The 21,235-nt window shown below is 45.6% G+C and overlaps 1 protein-coding gene and 2 long non-coding RNA genes across 11 annotated transcripts in view; all 3 read right to left on the minus strand.

The window, feature by feature from the left end:
* Positions 1 to 880: 880 nt before the first annotated feature.
* Positions 881 to 21,235, minus strand: part of STXBP5L (syntaxin binding protein 5L) — a 160,761-nt gene continuing 140,406 nt past the window's right edge. For 5 of the 9 annotated variants that reach the window (XM_075263342.1, XM_075263338.1, XM_075263340.1 and 2 more), the window contains 8 exons: positions 10,691 to 10,861; positions 4,472 to 4,576; positions 3,738 to 3,977; positions 3,301 to 3,661; positions 3,035 to 3,200; positions 2,791 to 2,902; positions 2,156 to 2,376; positions 881 to 1,735 (listed from right to left, as the gene is read on the minus strand). In XM_075263342.1, coding sequence (XP_075119443.1) covers positions 1,694 to 1,735; positions 2,156 to 2,376; positions 2,791 to 2,902; positions 3,035 to 3,200; positions 3,301 to 3,661; positions 3,738 to 3,977; positions 4,472 to 4,576; positions 10,691 to 10,861 — 1,418 coding nt within the window. In that variant the 3' untranslated portion in view covers positions 881 to 1,693. The remainder of the gene's footprint in view (positions 1,736 to 2,155; positions 2,377 to 2,790; positions 2,903 to 3,034; positions 3,201 to 3,300; positions 3,662 to 3,737; positions 3,978 to 4,471; positions 4,577 to 10,690; positions 10,862 to 21,235) is intronic. The other 4 variants (XM_075263343.1, XM_075263347.1, XM_075263346.1 and 1 more) reach the window with 1 other exon arrangement.
* On the minus strand, positions 4,830 to 5,600 carry LOC142194298 (uncharacterized). The gene is made up of 5 exons (XR_012715019.1): positions 5,548 to 5,600; positions 5,392 to 5,444; positions 5,158 to 5,213; positions 5,037 to 5,065; positions 4,830 to 4,922 (listed from the first exon to the last, which is right to left on the minus strand). It is a non-coding gene; the product is annotated as an uncharacterized LOC142194298 (long non-coding RNA).
* LOC142194299 (uncharacterized) lies at positions 5,816 to 6,299 on the minus strand. Its single transcript, XR_012715020.1, has 3 exons — positions 6,222 to 6,299; positions 5,938 to 5,993; positions 5,816 to 5,834 (listed from the first exon to the last, which is right to left on the minus strand). It is a non-coding gene; the product is annotated as an uncharacterized LOC142194299 (long non-coding RNA).

Consider the following 21,235-nt stretch of genomic DNA (forward strand, 5'->3'; position numbering starts at 1 on the left):
GCTCTCCAATGGCCTCACACATTATTATGCTCTCTGTAGCCTCCACGCACACAGTATAACGCTCCCCAGTGCCTCCCATGCACAGTATAATGTTCCCCAGTGACTCCCACGCACAGTATAATGTTCCCCAGTGACTCCCACGCACAGTATAATGCTCCCCAGTGCCTCCCACGCACATTATAATGCTCCCCAGTGACTCCCACACACAGTATAACGCTCCCCAGTGACTCCCACACACATTATAATGCTCCCCAGTGACTCCCACACACAGTATAACGCTCCCCAGTGCCTCCCACGCACATTATAATGCTCCCCAGTGACTCCCACGCACAGTATAATGCTCCCCAGTGACCCCCACGCACAGTATAATGCTCCCCAGTGACTCCCACCCACAGTATAACGCTCCCCAGTGACCTCCACACACAGTATAATGCTTCCCAGTGACTCCCACACACTGTATAATGCTCTCCAATGGCCTCACACATTATTATGCTCTCTGTAGCCTCCACCCACATTATAATGCATTAATTTTTATAATAGAAAAAAAAAACTGTGATACTTACCAAGCCCTGTTCACATGGCACTCTTTGCTGCTCTCCTCAGATGTGTCAGGTCTGCACGGAGTTGCAGACATCACTAGCAGAGGCCTGAATGGTGGAGCAGGAAACTGAAGTCTTCCTGCTTCACCATTGTATTCCAGAGTACACAGATATGAGTGTAGACATGAGATGTATGTGGGGTTTGCTTATCTGGGTGGACATGACATACCTGGGAGGAAGAGCTGCAGAGATTACACGCATGTTACTGCTACATCCATGACCTCTGTGTAAGTGTCTACAACGAGTGAAATGAGGCACACGGCAGGCCGCCAGGATCGGGATGTCAAATTACACTTTAATTCAAACACATAACATTTTGCTTTCCAGTTGTAGAACTACTCTACTGAAAGAACTGGGGGCGCGCGACACCTTCCGCCTGTCCACCGCAGCCACTCACAGAAAACATTGGCCCCCAGGGGCCCCCAATCATTTACATAGGAAGTGTTTGGGTAGAGGATAGTGCAGCCCAGCGACACATAAGATAATTTCTCTCTTTATACATCTGTACAGCTCTGTGCACTGCTGCCGCTGATCCGCACTCGTGTCGTCCTCAGCCGGGGGAACATGGCAATTCTAAGTGCAGCGAAGACAAAGCTCTAAAATAAACAGCGAGAACGAGGCGCGCACGTGAAAAGACTCCGCCCTCTACGCCCCGGGTAACGTCCTTCTCCTTCCTGCTGCTCTATGATAAAACCCCTTTAGGATCCACGGCATGCGTCTCTTGTCATGCAATTTCGGATTGTACGTGTTCTGCGCAGAGTCGTCACCAGGAGTGCGGGGAATTACAGCCGAGATTTTACAGGACACAGATGTTTTTGTGTTTTTTTGTTTGTTTTTTTTGTTTTCAGAAAACACTTTAAAAAAAAAAATATTAGTCATGCCCTCTGGAGAATCTAGGAAGAGAAGTCTTTGTAGAGAGCTCCCCCATGTCCGCAAGGCGGCAGGAGAGGGAGGGGTGTCACTAAGGTATGGGTGCAGTCCCATGTGTCCGTTCAGTGGTCCCCCCACCACCAGAGTGCTGCACGCTGTGTTGCTGGAGAATGCTGGAGTTTAACCATCGATTGACTGTCCCGGATCGGCTGACGGCGCCGGCTCTAGAACTGGTACCACTTCTTATCCCTGTATTTCAGCATCAGCTGTAAAGAGACAGAACAGAGTCTGGGTCAGACAAGAGTATCCTGTAGGTATCACCTGGGTCAGGGATGTAGCAGAGCTGGATTGCTGCACAGCAAACAGCGCCCCACTTGCCAATGGGTTGTACCTGGTAGTGCGGTTTGTAGGGCTGAGCTGCAATACCACTCACAACCTTATATGTTGATCATGGACGTCATCACTCCACGCACTGACCTCCGGCTGAGCTTGTGCTTATACACAGCAGCCAATCAGACAAGCAGAGCTGCAGTGTAAAGCATGGGGCGGGACAGGGCAGTAACCTCTCTCTTATGTAATTAATCTAGGTGAAGGAGCAATGCAGTAGTGTAAAGCATAGTGACCTGTGATGAGACAGCAGGAGGTGCTGGATGCCCCCGAGGGCCCTGCCTGAGCTCAGTCCTTACCTCGTGTGCATGTTTAGAGAAAGCTTCAGCACTTGTCATCATGCGTTCCGTCTTATCTTCCAGCTCGCCCAGTCTTTGTCCTCTCTCATCCAGAGCTTGGCGGGCTCTGCTCAGATCTGCGGCCACTCCGGTGGCGGCTCCTTTAACCCCTTCCACGCTCCTCTGCCCCGGGATGTGTTCTGCAAGGTACTTGGATCCTATTCCTGCTGTTGCTTGGCCAACTGAAACCGAAAAAAGAGGATTCTATTAGTACATGGAGGACGGAGGAGAAGTCTCATGACTCCAGTCACAGCGAGAGCTGCACTCAGTGGTCACAGACTTAAGTCACAATGTAGCCTGCTGAACAGCATTGTGGGACATGTAGTTCTTTACTACATTAAATACCTGCAACAACTCATCACCACCATGCAAAACGCTCAGGAGGGAGCCGTGAGCCCAGGAATCCCGAGTAATAATGAGATTTTTTTTACATCTAAAAATGGGACATAGACCATAGTTGGCCCCTGAGCTTGCACCAGGATGACACTGGGCCCCCTTGTCTGGGAGACTCTGTATAGTCCGTGGTCCCTTGGCTGCTCCAGTTATTATGTTTGGCTGGCGCTATGATGGGGGCCCTGTCCCCTGACGATACCTACACAACTCCTCTCGGTCCAGAGTCTGTCCACTCCCCCCGAACAGTCCTTTCAGGAATCCTCTGTTCTGGGCCTCAGGAGTCTCCACCAGCGAGAAGAGGTCTCCGAGCATATCCTGGACGAAAGAGGCAGAAGAGAGATGAGACCCTGAGCTATGAGAGACCCCTACAAATCTAACTTGATATAATTTGGGCACTGCTAGTAGCCGTAGCTCCCAGATATCCTGTATAGATCAGGCCGTACTCACCTGCAGGTTCTCACACATCTCCTGACTGTACGTGATCCTCTGGATCTCACTCGGAGAACATAAGTACAGCGCCTGGCCATGGTGGGTGAAGCAGAACGTCCGCGCTATTCTCATGTCTGTAAGTGGCAGGTAGTTGATATCGAGCAGTGGCCGCAGGCTGGGGAGACTGCAACGACAAACCAGTGCATTAAGGATAGGATCCATAGAGCAGGAGAAGAGCGGTCTGACTGGAGGACTGTGCCCGCATCGGCTCCACCATCTCTTACCTTATGGTCATGATGTGACCGTTGGCACAGAAGCACGCCAGCAGGACGGTGTTGCACATGGTGACCACATCCGCCCGCAGCAGGAAGGAGGTCTCGGTGATGTTGTGCACATACAGACAGGTCTGGGACGGCAGCGAGAACACTTTGGCTTGCTTCTCTGAGCAGACGACAGCGTACTGGTGATCTCCCATGTCCTGCGAGGAGGACGGAGAGAAGGTCACCAGTTTCCTTTTCCTCGTCTTCTCGTTCTCCTCTCCACTGTTCAGGTCCCTCCAGACTTCATACGAGGGGTGAATTAGGGAGCCCATGCAATCCAGGCAGGAGAAGGTCAGCACTGCGCCTTTCATAGTCAGTACGGTGCCTGCAGACAAAGATCAGAGGTAACATATGGGCCTAATATGGCACTCATAGTGGGGCGCTCCAGTTGACTCACTCACCACTGGGTGACACCTGCACTGGCTCGCTCTGCCTCTGTTCTTCAGTGGTAGGTACATTCAGGGATATGATCAGCACCATGCCCAGACTGGTGCCCACCCAAAGACACGGTGAAGGAGCTAGGTCATTCTTCCGGGCAAAGGTCTCCATGAAGTACAAAGCAGTGATGGCCTCTTTAGACTCCTTATCGATGCTGGACACACTAGAACTGCGCGAGCGGCTGAACGAGCTCTCCCGACTTTCTATAGGTAGAGAGAGAACTGGAGCATTAGTGGAAAAACCTGGAGACATCGAGAACCCTATCACATGCCCTACAAGCAGTATCCGCCTGTGACATCGGATCACTCTGCATACTAACCTAACACAGGGAGCTGAGATATAGGGCGCTGTTAGTCATCGTCCATACAAAGCACCCTAAAGGGGAAGAAGACATCGGGGGCCACTAGCTATTTGTAGGGAGGACCCCCACTGGATAATCCCCTATTTTTCCAAAAATGTATTTGGGAATGAGGATCGAGAAGTTGAGATTATTCACCATGATCCTACTCGAATGTACAGGTTTGGACCTAACACTTATAGAGAACTGTGTAGATCAATCCCACAGTGATATGGCAGCATTATACCATATAGCACATCCTTGGCCTGGTACATACAATACATGTACTACGCTACTACACAGTGGACAGACATGACTAGGACAGCGCACAGGACGCACAGTGCTACACACGGGTCTTACCTTTCTCTGCCCACGAGTTGGATGAATAGTGGTATTCGTCATTGGAGTATGTACTGACTCCGTGTAACTGCTGGAGCATTGCCCGTCTGGATATGTAACCTACTGCTACAGGAGCCGTGTGGTGCAAGAGGACAGCGACAATTGAAGCAACGAATATATGACACAGGCAAAAACAAAGCACCAAGTATATCCCCATCTCCCACTTTACACCAAAGACTCAACTCCCATCAGCTCATCAACAAGTACTCCAAATGTAATCACTACATAGACGGCAAAACGTTCCTACAAGACATGTCCACCAACCTCTCACTACTGAATAACCTTACAATCCATTACAACCGAGCAACATACCCCAGAAGTACAGCCGGCACCTCCTGTGAAATCCCTCACAAACACAGACAACATCTTAACTACAGCTATCATCAAACTACAACTACCATCAAACTACAGCCTCCCTACAACTAACAAACTACAACCATTCTACAATTACCAAACTACAACTGCCCTACAACTAACAAAATACAACCATCCTACAACTACCAAACTACAACCGCCCTACAACTACCAAACTACAACCGTCCTACAACTACCAAACTACAACCGCCCTACAACTACCACACAACTACAACCGCCCTACAACTACCAAACTACAACTGCCACACAACTACAAACGCCCTACAACTAACAAACTACAACCATCCTACAACTACCATCAAACTACAACCGCCCTACAACTACCGAACTACAACCGCCCTACAACTACCACCAAACTACAACCGCCCTACAACTACCAAACTACAACTGCCCTACAACTACCCTCAAACTACAGCCGCCCTACAACTAACAAACTACAACCATCCTACAATTATCAAACTACAACCGCCCTACAACTACCAAGCTACAACCACCCTACAACTAACAAAATACAACCGTCCTACAACTACCAAACTACAACCGTCCTACAACTACCAAACTACAACCGCCCTACAACTACCACACAACTACAACCGCCCTACAACTACCAAACTACAACCGCCCTACAACTGCCACACAACTACAAACGCCCTACAACTAACAAACTACAACCATCCTACAACTACCATCAAACTACAACCGCCCTACAACTACCGAACTACAACCGCCCTACAACTACCACCAAACTACAACCGCCCTACAACTACCAAACTACAACTGCCCTACAACTACCCTCAAACTACAGCCGCCCTACAACTAACAAACTACAACCATCCTACAATTATCAAACTACAACCGCCCTACAACTACCAAGCTACAACCACCCTACAACTAACAAAATACAACCGTCCTACAACTACCAAACTACAACCGTCCTACAACTACCAAACTACAACCGCCCTACAACTACCACACAACTACAACCGCCCTACAACTACCAAACTACAACCGCCCTACAACTGCCACACAACTACAAACGCCCTACAACTAACAAACTACAACCATCCTACAACTACCATCAAACTACAACCGCCCTACAACTACCGAACTACAACCGCCCTACAACTACCACCAAACTACAACCGCCCTACAACTACCAAACTACAACTGCCCTACAACTACCCTCAAACTACAGCCGCCCTACAACTAACAAACTACAACCATCCTACAATTATCAAACTACAACCGCCCTACAACTACCAAGCTACAACCACCCTACAACTAACAAAATACAACCATCCTACAATTACCAAACTACAACCACCCTACAACTAACAAACTACAACCATCCTACAACTACCATCAAACTACAACCGCCCTACAACTACCAAACTACAACCGCCCTACAACTACCACCAAACTATAACTGCCCTGAAACTAACAAACTACAACCATCCTACTATTACCAAACTACAACCATCCTACAACTACCATCAAACTACAACCACCCTACAACTACCACACAACTACAACTGCCCTACAACTACCAAACTACAACCGCCCTACAACTACCATCAAACTACAGGCGCCCTACAACTACCACCAAACTACAGCCGCCCTACAACTACCAAACTACAACCGCCCTACAACTACCATTACAGTACTATCTCAAGTGTCTTCGATTACTGCCCAACAACTACAGCCCTACATTTACAGTCCTACATCTACCCTCCTGTCCCACATCCACCAACCTACAATATTTGTGCTATAACTTCTATGTCTGACATGTCCTCTGTGTATTAGGCCGAGCCTCCAGTCCAATCTCCCTGACTACCCATTGCTTCCGCCTGTGCCCCCTCTTCTAACTCCGCCGCTCTCTCGTCCTTCCTGAATTATTTCATCACCTTGTACAATTCCCACCACCATGCAGATAACTAGACTATGGCAGGAGACCTCAGAGAAGATCTGCATACAAACTCCATCCGTGTTTATAAAATGTGACGAGACGTGTCCACATGACAACACTTCCTGTACTCAGAGAACACGCTTGATTTTTTTCACATTTATAAACCACCACAGAAGGTCTTTTATATGGATCTCCTGGGGGCCTCCTTTGAAGCAAAGATTAGGAACCCACATTTGATCTGTACTGGGCATAGTTTGGGCACAGCAAGTGAAATGTGCTCCATCCCATGTGGCGTGTCCATTCTGCGTGTGCCGTGTAGTGGTCATTCCTCAGCAGGACATTTCCAGTCCATTAGTGGTCACTGCGGGGTCACTGTCTGCCAAGCAGGATGATCTATGTGACCTCCGTCTATGGCACTCACTTCCGTATAAAGATAATTCTCTCTTTTAGGATCACTGCTTGCTGTCAGTGAAGGGAAATATCCCTGTTTATAGCGATTGACATCTCCATGTAAAATACTGGGCCATTATTATGGGGTGCGGGCAGCACACGGCCCTGTGACTGGGGTAGATTAATGGGATTTAGAGGCCGCGGCTTGTAGATTGGATGAAACTTCTCAGTTATCTAATCCAGTACGTGCCGGCCATCCGGATACAGCCCAGAGGACATGGAGGGGTAGAGTCCTGCAGAAGGAGGTGACCAGTACAAGACATGAGCGGAGAACCGGCCCATTTACCATCAGATGAGGAGGACGGAACGTCACCAAAGGAGGAAGGTGGGGAACACTACAGGGGGTGAGGGTCACTACAGGGGGATTGTACGGGGACTACAGGGGAATGGTGGGGGACACTACAGGGGGTGAGGGTCACTACAGGGGGATTGTATGGGGACTACAGGGGAATGGTGGGGGACACTACAGAGGCTGAGGGTCACTACAGGGGGATTGTACGCGGACTACATGGGGATGGTGGGGGACACTACAGAAGGGGAGGGTCACTACAGAGGGTGAGGGTCACTGCAGGGGGATGGTGGGGGACACTACATAGGCTGAGGGTCACTACAGGGGCTGAGGGTCACTACAAGGGCTGAGGATCACTAAAGGGAGATTGTATGGGGACTACAGGGGAATGGTGGGGGCTACTACACAGGGTGAGGGTCACTGCAGGGGGATGGTGGGGGATACTACAGAGGGTGAGGGTCACTACAGGGGAATGGTGGGGGACACTACAGAAGGTGAGGGTCACTACAGGGGGATCGTGGGGGACACTACACAGGGTGAGGGTCACTGCAGGGGGATGGTGGGGGCTACTACACAGGGTGAGGGTCACTACAGGGGGATGGTGGAGGTCACTATTACTGGTACTACAGTACACTATGGGATAACAAGTTCTAGTCACAGACAGCACAGAACCTGGCAGCTGGGGCCCCGGGGTAGTAATGATTTACTGGGCCCCTCAATAAAGTCTCCATGAATTGTGAATGCAGCTCTGGGTGTTACTAGAGTATAGTGTATGAGATAGCAGCTGGTTCGATGTTGGGGGAAATCAGAATCGGACAGGGTTGTGGCTCTGACAATGGTGAGGGGACTGGTGTCACAGTCAGATGTTGGCTAGGCCTGAGGCTGCACTTTGACTATGGTCGGGCTCAGAATTAGGTGTCGGATGGGTATAAATACAGACTCTGGGGAATAAGCCAAGCACACACTGTGGAGCGCTGCCTGCGGCTGGTCTCACATGTGTAATGCAGCTCTGGCTGTAACTGGAGCATTAGATAGAAAGTGAACCTATATACACGGAAAAGTAACGTGACTGAAGTACAGTGGGGCAAAAAAGTATTTAGTCAGTCACCAGTAGTGCAAGTTCCACCACTTAAAAAGATGAGAGGCGTCTGTAATTTACATCATAGGTAGACCTCAACTATGAGAGACAAAATGAGAAAACAAATCCAGAAAATCACATTGTCTGATTTTGTAAGAATTTATTTGCAAATTATGGTGGAAAATAAGTATTTGGTCATCTACAAAATCAAGATTTCTGTCTCTCACAGACCTGTAACTTCTTCTTTAAGAGTCTCCTCTTTCCTCCACTCATTACCTGTAGTAATGGCACCTGTTTAAACTTGTTATCACTATAAAAAGACACCTGTGCACACCCTCAAACAGTCAGACTCCAAACTCCACTATGGTGAAGACCAAAAAGCTGTCAAAGGACACCAGAAACAAAATTGTAGCCCTGCACCAGGCTCGGAAGACTGAATCTGCAATAGGCAACCAGCTTGGATTGAAGAAATCAACTGTGGGAGCAATAATTAGAAAATGGAAGACATACAAGACCACTGATAATCTCCCTCGCTCTGGGGCTCCACGCAAAATCTCACCCCGTGGGGTCAAAATGATCACAAGAACGGTGAGCAAAAATCCCAGAACCACGCGGGGGGACCTAGTGAATGAACTGCAGAGAGCTGGGACCAATGTAACAAAGCCTACCATCAGTAACACACTACGCCGCCAGGGACTCAGATCCTGCAGTGCCAGACGTGTCCCACTGCTTAAGCCAGTACATGTCCGGGCCCGTCTGAAGTTTGCTAGAGAGCATTTGGATGATCCAGAAGAGTATTGGGAGAATGTCCTATGGTCTGATGAAACCAAACTAGAACTGTTTGGTAGAAACACAACTTTACGTGTTTGGAGGAAAAAGAATACTGAGTTGCATCCATCAAACACCATACCTACTGTAAAGCATGGGGGTGGAAACATCATGCTTTGGGGCTGTTTCTCTGCAAAGGGGCCAGGACGACTGATCCGGGTACATGAAAGAATGAATGGGGCCATGTATCGTGAGATTTCGAGTGCAAACCTCCTTCCATCAGCAAGGGCATTGAAGATGAAACGTGGCTGGGTCTTTCAACATGACAATGATCCAAAGCACACCGCCAGGGCAACGAAGGAGTGGCTTTGTAAGAAGCATTTCAAGGTCCTGGAGTGGCCTAGCCAGTCTCCAGATCTCAACCCTATAGAAAACCTTTGGAGGGAGTTGAAAGTCCGTGTTGCCAAACGACAGCCCCAAAACATCACTGCTGTAGAGGAGATCTGCATGGAGGAATGGGCCGACATACCAACAACAGTGTGTGCCAACCTTGTGAAGACTTACAGAAAACGTTTGACCTCTGTCATTGCCAACAAAGGATATATAACAAAGTATTTAGATGACATTTTGTTACTGACCAAATACTTATTTTCCACCACAATTTGCAAATAAATTCTTACAAAATCAGACAATGTGATTTTCTGGATTTGTTTTCTCATTTTGTCTCTCATAGTTGAGGTCTACCTATGATGTAAATTACAGACGCCTCTCATCTTTGTAAGTGGTGGAACTTGCACTATTGGTGACTGACTAAATACTTTTTTGCCCCACTGTATGTGCTAATCCCTAGAAACCTCGCCCAGGTTCTGGATCTGTCTTAGGGCTACGTGCACACTGTACTTGGCTAGATCCTGGGGCAGGGAAGGGCCACCAGTAGTGGGTTTGGTAGTGCCCACTGGATGACTCTACACCCATGTCCTGGGTACGCTCTTCAGACAAGTCTCTACAGGATTTAGCAGAGGCGACAACCATTGCTGCACAGATAATACCAGTGTGCACACAGCCCTACATAGAAGTGACTGTGTACATGGTGATGCGGGTCATGCCACTACTGTGTACCCACCACACGGGTCATGCCATCTATCTCTAGGCACTGGTAACACGGGGGTCATGCCAGCTACGTATAGACACCACTAGACCCCAGGAGCCATTGTCATGGAAAGGGATGGATACAGATGTGACTGGTGACCCTGCAGTCTGGGCACAGGCCACCTCTGTATGAAGGCTTACTGGGGGACAGCCATGCAGACTCACCTTCAGTAGTGACGGGCAGGGAGATCTCCATACACGCGGCGGACTGGGCTTTTCTGAACGGCGGTCTGCCCGGACCTCTCCTGTTGGACTTGGTGCCGTCAGCACTGGAAAGCCGCTTTCCTGAGCTGCAGGACTGTGACGTGGGACTGGTACAGTGACCATTCACATGATCTACAAGACAGATGAAGCCGTCAGTGAGCTGTGTCATAGGGCAGAGCTATAATTCAATACCATACAGATACATAGCACCAGTGCCTACGCCCCCTACTGGTCTGAGATGTGACATAATGCATGAAGAGAGGCGCAGACGTCACCGGTTTGCAGCTATTAGGGTACCGCTTATGCAGCCACAGCTTAGTGACCCGGGCGGTGGTAGTTCTCGATCACACTCCCCCTGGTGGTCACTCTTGCTCATACTCCCCCTGGTGGTCGCTCTCGATCACACTCCCCCTGTTGGTCACTCCCTCATTCACGTTGGTGATCATACACAAGAAATGCACCATTTATCCTACCATGGACCACCAGACAACCGAGCCTCAGTGCCAGTGGTGTCCGTCAGGGATCTGCCCAGTACATGTGGCTCTGTCTGTAATTCTCAGTTTTCCCTGACCTGGTGTCTGGAGACTGTATTGCTATGATGTCCACCACAGACTGCACACAGAGGAGAGATCCTACTCCCCTCACACAACAGTACGGAGCATTACAGAGCAGCTGTGAGTCAGCAGTGGGGGGGCGCAGAACACTTACTAGGAGCTGCAGCAGCGTCTCAGTGTGTCTGGGTCTCTCTTGACGAGGCTGCTCCCACCTTTTACCCCAATCTATAACCTGATCTCTCAAGAAAGATTTCAGCAGTGAACTAAGAGAAGTTTATTGCTGGCATCTGTTCCCCTCTTAGCACCATGTTACTGTTCACACACAGAACTAATCTACATAAGCAGAGTCAGTCTAACAGATCACCTCTCTATTACCCGGCCTGATAGGGCAATTATCAGGAATGGGCAATGCCAGGGGCACTCCTTCTCAAAGACTGCCCTGTAATAGTCTGTGTCCTAATACTGCGGCTTATGGACAATACCCCATGGCATGTAAAGCAGAAGGACAACCTAAGGATTTCTGCAACTACTGCCACATGCACCAGCCACGTCAGAGAACACAGACTATTTCTATACTCTTCTAGTATTATTCTGTACTATTTCTCCTGTACTGATCCTGAGTTACATCCTGTATTATACTCCAGAGCTGCGCTCACTATTCTGCTGGTACAGTCACTGTGTACATACATTACATCACTTATCCTGTATTATACTCCAGAGCTGCGCTCACTATTCTGCTGGTACAGTCACTGTGTACATACATTACATTACTTATCCTATATTATACTCCAGAGCTGTGCTCACTATTCTGCTGGTGCAGTCACTGTGTACATACATTACATTACTTATCCTGTATTATACTCCAGAGCTGCGCTCACTATTCTGCTGGTGCAGTCACTGTGTACATACATTACATCACTTATCCTGTATTATACTCCAGAGCTGCGCTCTCTATTCTGCTGGTACAGTCACTGTGTACATACATTACATTACTTATCCTGTATTGTACTCCAGAGCTGCGCTCACTATTCTGCTGGTGCAGTCACTGTGTACATACATTACATTACTTATCCTGTATTGTACTCCAGAGCTGCGCTCACTATTCTGCTGGTGCAGTCACTATATACATACATTACATTACTTATCCTGTATTATACTCCAGAGCTGCACTCACTATTCTGCTGGTACAGTCACTGTGTACATACATTACATCACTTATCCTGTATTATACTCCAGAGCTGCGCTCACTATTCTGCTGGTACAGTCACTGTGTACGTACATTACATCACTTATCCTGTATTATACTCCAGAGCTGCGCTCTCTATTCTGCTGGTACAGTCACTGTGTACATACATTACATTACTTATCCTGTATTGTACTCCAGAGCTGCGCTCACTATTCTGCTGGTGCAGTCACTGTGTACATACATTACATTACTTATCCTGTATTGTACTCCAGAGCTGCGCTCACTATTCTGCTGGTGCAGTCACAGTGTACGTACATTACATTACTTATCCTGTATTATACTCCAGAGCTGCGCTCACTATTCTGCTGGTACAGTCACTGTGTACATACATTACATTACTTATCCTGTATTATACTCCAGAGCTGCGCTCACTATTCTGCTGGTGCAGTCACTGTGTACATACATTACAGTACTTATCCTGTATTATACTCCAGAGCTGCACTCACTATTCTGCTGGTACAGTCACTCACTGTGTACATACATTACAGTACTTATCCTGTATTATACCCCAGAGCTGCACTCACTATTCTGCTGGTGCAGTCACTATGTACATACATTACATTACTTATCCTGTATTATACTCCAGAGCTGCACTCACTATTCTGCTGGTGCAGTCACTGTGTACATACATTACATTACTTATCCTGTATTATACCCCAGAGCTGCACTCACTATTCTGCTGGTGCAGTCACTGTGTACATACATTACATTACTTATCCTGTATTATACTCCAGAGCTGCGCTCACTATTCTGCTGGTACAGTCACTGTGTCCATACATTACATTACTTATCCTGTACTATACTCCAGAGCTGCACTCACTATTCTGCTGGTGCAGTCACTGTGTACATACATTACATTACTTATCCTGTATTATACTCCAGAGCTGCACTCACTATTCTGCTGGTGCAGTCACTGTGTACATACATTACATTACTTATCCTGTATTATACTCCAGAGCTGCACTCACTATTCTGCTGGTACAGTCACGGTGTACATACATTACATTACTTATCCTGAATTATAATCTAGAGCTGCACTCACTATTCTGCTGGTACAGTCACTGTGTACATACATTACATTACTTATCCGGTATTATACTCCAGAGCTGCGCTCACTATTCTGCTGGTGTAGTCACTGTACATACATTACATTACTTATCCTGTACTCATCCTGAGATACATCCTGTATTATACTCCAGAGCTGTGCTCACTATTCTGCTGGTGCAGTCATTGTGTACATACATTACATTGATTATCCTGTATTATACTCCAGAGCTGCGCTCACAATTCTGCTGGTACAGTCACTGTGTACATACATTACATTACTTATCCTGTATTATACTCCAGAGCTGCACTCACTATTCTGCTGGTGCAGTCACTGTGTACATACATTACATTACTTATCCTGTATTATACTCCAGAGCTGTGCTCACTATTCTGCTGGTGCAGTCACTGTGTACATACATTACATTACTTATCCTGTATTGTACTCCAGAGCTGCGCTCTCTATTCTGCTGGTACAGTCACTGTGTACATACATTACATTACTTATTCTGTATTCTACTCCAGAGCTGCGCTCACTATTCTGCTGGTACAGTCACTGTGTACATACATTACATTACTTATTCTGTATTCTACTCCAGAGCTGCGCTCACTATTCTGCTGGTGCAGTCACTGTGTACATACATTACATTACTTATCCTGTATTGTACTCCAGAGCTGCGCTCTCTATTCTGCTGGTACAGTCACTGTGTACATACATTACATTACTTATTCTGTATTCTACTCCAGAGCTGCGCTCACTATTCTGCTGGTACAGTCACTGTGTACATACATTACATTACTTATTCTGTATTCTACTCCAGAGCTGCGCTCACTATTCTGCTGGTGCAGTCACTGTGTACATACATTACATTACTTATCCTGTATTATACTCCAGAGCTGCGCTCTCTATTCTGCTGGTACAGTCACTGTGTACATACATTACATTACTTATCCTGTATTGTACTCCAGAGCTGCGCTCACTATTCTGCTGGTGCAGTCACTGTGTACATACATTACATTACTTATCCTGTATTATACTCCAGAGCTGCGCTCTCTATTCTGCTGGTACAGTCACTGTGTACATACATTACTTATCCTGTATTATACTCCAGAGCTGCGCTCACTATTCTGCTGGTACAGTCACTGTGTACATACATTACTTATCCTGTATTATACTCCAGAGCTGCACTCACTATTCTGCTGGTGCAGTCACTGTGTACATACATTACATTACTTATCCTGTATTATACCCCAGAGCTGCACTCACTATTCTGCTGGTGCAGTCACTGTGTACATACATTACATTACTTATCCTGTATTATACCCCAGAGCTGCACTCACTATTCTGCTGGTGCAGGCACTGTGTACATACATTACATTACTTATCCTGTATTATATCCCAGAGCTGCACTCACTATTCTGCTGGTACAGTCACTGTGTACATACATTACATTACTTATCCTGTATTATACCCCAGAGCTGCACTCACTATTCTGCTGGTACAGTCACTGTGTACATACATTACAGTACTTACCCTGTATTATACCCCAGAGATGCGCTCACTATTCTGCTGGTGCAGTCACTGTGTACATACATTACATTACTTATCCTGTATTATACCCCAGAGCTGCACTCACTATTCTGCTGGTACAGTCACTGTGTACATACATTACATTACTTATCCTGTATTATACCCCAGAGCTGCACTCACTATTCTGCTGGTGCAGTCACTGTGTACATACATTACATTACTTATCCTGAATTATACTCCAGAGCTGCACTCACTATTCTGCTGGTACAGTCACTGTGTACATACATACATTACTTATCCTGTATTATACTCCAGAGCTGCGCTCACTATTCTGCTGGTACAGTCACTGTGTACATACATTACATTACTTATTCTGTATTATACTCCAGAGCTGCACTCACTATTCTGCTGGTGCAGTCACTGTGTACATACATTACATTACTTATCCTGTATTCTACTCCAGAGCTGCACTCACTATTCTGCTGGTACAGTCACTGTGTACATACATTACATTACTTATCCTGTATTATACCCCAGAGCTGCGCTCACTATTCTGCTGGTACAGTCACTGTGTACATACATTACATTACTTATCCTGAATTATACTCCAGAGCTGCACTCACTATTCTGCTGGTGTAGTCACTATGTACATACATTATATTACTTATCCCGAATTATACCGCAGAGCTGCGTTCACTATTCTGCTGGTACAGTCACTGTGTACATACATTACATTACTTATCCTGTATTATACCCCAGAGCTGCGCTCACTATTCTGCTGGTACAGTCACTGTGTACATACATTACATTACTTATCCTGCATTATACTCCAGAGCTGCGCTCACTATTCTGCTGGTACAGTCACTGTGTACATACATTACAGTACTTACCCTGTATTATACTCCAGAGCTGTGCTCACTATTCTGCTGGTGCAGTCACTGTGTACATACATTACATTACTTATCCTGTATTGTACTCCAGAGCTGCGCTCACTATTCTGCTGGTGCAGTCACTGTGTACGTACATTACATTACTTATCCTGTATTATACTCCAGAGCTGCGCTCACTATTCTGCTGGTACAGTCACTGTGTACATACATTACATTACTTATCCTGTATTATACTCCAGAGCTGTGCTCACTATTCTGCTGGTGCAGTCACTGTGTACATACATTACATTACTTATCCTGTATTGTACTCCAGAGCTGCGCTCACTATTCTGCTGGTGCAGTCACTGTGTACGTACATTACATTACTTATCCTGTATTATACTCCAGAGCTGCGCTCACTATTCTGCTGGTACAGTCACTGTGTACATACATTACATTACTTATCCTGTATTATACTCCAGAGCTGCGCTCATTATTCTGCTGGTGCAGTCACTGTGTACATACATTACATTACTTATCCTGTATTGTACTCCAGAGCTGCGCTCACTATTCTGCTGGTGCAGTCACTGTGTACATACATTACATTACTTATCCTGTATTATACCCCAGAGCTGCACTCACTATTCTGCTGGTGCAGTCACTGTGTACATACATTACATTACTTATCCTGTATTATATCCCAGAGCTGCACTCACTATTCTGCTGGTACAGTCACTGTGTACATACATTACATTACTTATCCTGTATTATACCCCAGAGCTGCACTCACTATTCTGCTGGTACAGTCACTGTGTACATACATTACAGTACTTACCCTGTATTATACCCCAGAGATGCGCTCACTATTCTGCTGGTGCAGTCACTGTGTACATACATTACATTACTTATCCTGTATTATACCCCAGAGCTGCACTCACTATTCTGCTGGTACAGTCACTGTGTACATACATTACATTACTTATCCTGTATTATACCCCAGAGCTGCACTCACTATTCTGCTGGTACAGTCACTGTGTACATACATTACAGTACTTACCCTGTATTATACTCCAGAGATGCGCTCACTATTCTGCTGGTGCAGTCACTGTGTACATACATTACATTACTTATCCTGTATTATACTCCAGAGCAGCGCTCACTATTCTGCTGGTGCAGTCACTGTGTACATACATTACATTACTTATCCTGTATTATACTCCAGAGCTGCACTCACTGTTCTGCTGGTACAGTCACGGTGTACATACATTACATTACTTATCCTGTACTATACTCCAGAGCTGCACTCACTATTCTGCTGGTGCAGTCACTGTGTACATACATTACATTACTTATCCTGAATTATACTCCAGAGCTGCACTCACTATTCTGCTGGTACAGTCACTGTGTACATACATACATTACTTATCCTGTATTATACTCCAGAGCTGCACTCACTATTCTGCTGGTGCAGTCACTGTGTACATACATTACATTACTTATCCTGTATTCTACTCCAGAGCTGCACTCACTATTCTGCTGGTACAGTCACTGTGTACATACATTACATTACTTATCCTGTATTATACCCCAGAGCTGCGCTCACTATTCTGCTGGTACAGTCACTGTGTACATACATTACATTACTTATCCTGAATTATACTCCAGAGCTGCACTCACTATTCTGCTGGTGCAGTCACTATGTACATACATTATATTACTTATCCCGAATTATACCGCAGAGCTGCGTTCACTATTCTGCTGGTACAGTCACTGTGTACATACATTACATTACTTATCCTGTATTATACCCCAGAGCTGCGCTCACTATTCTGCTGGTACAGTCACTGTGTACATACATTACATTACTTATCCTGCATTATACTCCAGAGCTGCGCTCACTATTCTGCTGGTACAGTCACTGTGTACATACATTACAGTACTTACCCTGTATTATACTCCAGAGCTGTGCTCACTATTCTGCTGGTGCAGTCACTGTGTACATACATTACATTACTTATCCTGTATTGTACTCCAGAGCTGCGCTCACTATTCTGCTGGTGCAGTCACTGTGTACGTACATTACATTACTTATCCTGTATTATACTCCAGAGCTGCGCTCACTATTCTGCTGGTACAGTCACTGTGTACATACATTACATTACTTATCCTGTATTATACTCCAGAGCTGTGCTCACTATTCTGCTGGTGCAGTCACTGTGTACATACATTACATTACTTATCCTGTATTGTACTCCAGAGCTGCGCTCACTATTCTGCTGGTGCAGTCACTGTGTACGTACATTACATTACTTATCCTGTATTATACTCCAGAGCTGCGCTCACTATTCTGCTGGTACAGTCACTGTGTACATACATTACATTACTTATCCTGTATTATACTCCAGAGCTGCGCTCATTATTCTGCTGGTGCAGTCACTGTGTACATACATTACATTACTTATCCTGTATTGTACTCCAGAGCTGCGCTCACTATTCTGCTGGTGCAGTCACTGTGTACATACATTACATTACTTATCCTGTATTATACTCCAGAGCTGCGCTCTCTATTCTGCTGGTACAGTCACTGTGTACATACATTACATTACTTATTCTGTATTCTACTCCAGAGCTGTGCTCACTATTCTGCTGGTACAGTCACTGTGTACATACATTACTTATCCTGTATTATACTCCAGAGATGCGCTCACTATACTGCTGGTACAGTCACTCACTGTGTACATACATTACAGTACTTATCCTGTATTATACTCCAGAGCTGCACTCACTATTCTGCTGGTACAGTCACTCACTGTGTACATACATTACAGTACTTATCCTGTATTATACCCCAGAGCTGCACTCACTATTCTGCTGGTGCAGTCACTGTGTACATACATTACATTACTTATCCTGTATTATACCCCAGAGCTGCACTCACTATTCTGCTGGTGCAGTCACTGTGTACATACATTACATTACTTATCCTGTATTATACTCCAGAGCTGCACTCACTATTCTGCTGGTACAGTCACTCACTGTGTACATACATTACAGTACTTATCCTGTATTATACCCCAGAGCTGCACTCACTATTCTGCTGGTGCAGTCACTGTGTACATACATTACATTACTTATCCTGTATTATACCCCAGAGCTGCACTCACTATTCTGCTGGTGCAGTCACTGTGTACATACATTACATTACTTATCCTGTATTATACTCCAGGGCTGCACTCACTATTCTGCTGGTACAGTCACGGTGTACATACATTACATTACTTATCCTGTACTTTACTCTAGAGCTGCACTCACTATTCTGCTGGTGCAGTCACTGTGTACATACATTACATTACTTATCCTGAATTATACTCCAGAGCTGCACTCACTATTCTGCTGGTACAGTCACTGTGTACATACATACATTACTTTTCCTGTATTATACTCCAGAGCTGCGCTCACTATTCTGCTGGTACAGTCACTGTGTACATACATTACATTACTTATTCTGTATTATACTCCAGAGCTGCACTCACTATTCTGCTGGTGCAGTCACTGTGTACATACATTACATTACTTATCCTGTATTCTACTCCAGAGCTGCACTCACTATTCTGCTGGTGCAGTCACTGTGTACATACATTACATTACTTATCCTGTATTATACTCCAGAGCTGCGCTCACTATTCTGCTGGTGCAGTCACTGTGTACATACATTACATTACTTATCCTGTATTGTACTCCAGAGCTGCGCTCACTATTCTGCTGGTGCAGTCACTGTGTACATACATTACATTACTTATCCTGTATTATACTCCAGAGCTGCGCTCTCTATTCTGCTGGTACAGTCACTGTGTACATACATTACATTACTTATTCTGTATTCTACTCCAGAGCTGTGCTCACTATTCTGCTGGTACAGTCACTGTGTACATACATTACTTATCCTGTATTATACTCCAGAGATGCGCTCACTATACTGCTGGTACAGTCACTCACTGTGTACATACATTACAGTACTTATCCTGTATTATACTCCAGAGCTGCACTCACTATTCTGCTGGTACAGTCACTCACTGTGTACATACATTACAGTACTTATCCTGTATTATACCCCAGAGCTGCACTCACTATTCTCCTGGTGCAGTCACTGTGTACATACATTACATTACTTATCCTGTATTATACCCCAGAGCTGCACTCACTATTCTGCTGGTGCAGTCACTGTGTACATACATTACATTACTTATCCTGTATTATACTCCAGAGCTGCACTCACTATTCTGCTGGTACAGTCACGGTGTACATACATTACATTACTTATCCTGTACTTTACTCCAGAGCTGCACTCACTATTCTGCTGGTGCAGTCACTGTGTACATACATTACATTACTTATCCTGAATTATACTCCAGAGCTGCACTCACTATTCTGCTGGTACAGTCACTGTGTACATACATACATTACTTTTCCTGTATTATACTCCAGAGCTGCGCTCACTATTCTGCTGGTACAGTCACTGTGTACATACATTACATTACTTATTCTGTATTATACTCCAGAGCTGCACTCACTATTCTGCTGGTGCAGTCACTGTGTACATACATTACATTACTTATCCTGTATTCTACTCCAGAGCTGCACTCACTATTCTCCTGGTGCAGTCACTGTGTACATACATTACATTACTTATCCTGAATTATACTCCAGAGCTGCACTCACTATTCTGCTGGTACAGTCACTGTGTACATACATACATTACTTATTCTGTATTATACTCCAGAGCTGCACTCACTATTCTGCTGGTGCAGTCACTATGTACATACATTATATTACTTATCCCGAATTATACCGCAGAGCTGCGTTCACTATTCTGCTGGTACAGTCACTGTGTACATACATTACATTACTTATCCTGTATTATACCCCAGAGCTGCGCTCACTATTCTGCTGGTACAGTCACTGTGTCCATACATTACATTACTTATCCTGTATTATACTCCAGAGCTGTGCTCACTATTCTGCTGGTACAGTCACTGTGTACATACATTACATTACTTATCCTGTATTATACTCCAGAGCTGCGCTCACTATTCTGCTGGTACAGTCACTGTGTACATACATTACATTACTTATCCTGTATTAGGCTCTATTCACACAGAGTAACGCCAGGTGTCATTTGTGTGTAATTTGTGTTTCTTTTACGGCCGTCTTTTCCTATAGAACTCTATGTAAACGTTTTATGATGGCCGTAAAAGACACACA

Source organism: Leptodactylus fuscus, chromosome 2 (assembly GCF_031893055.1).
Source record: "Leptodactylus fuscus isolate aLepFus1 chromosome 2, aLepFus1.hap2, whole genome shotgun sequence".
Taxonomy (NCBI): Eukaryota; Metazoa; Chordata; class Amphibia; order Anura; family Leptodactylidae; genus Leptodactylus; species Leptodactylus fuscus.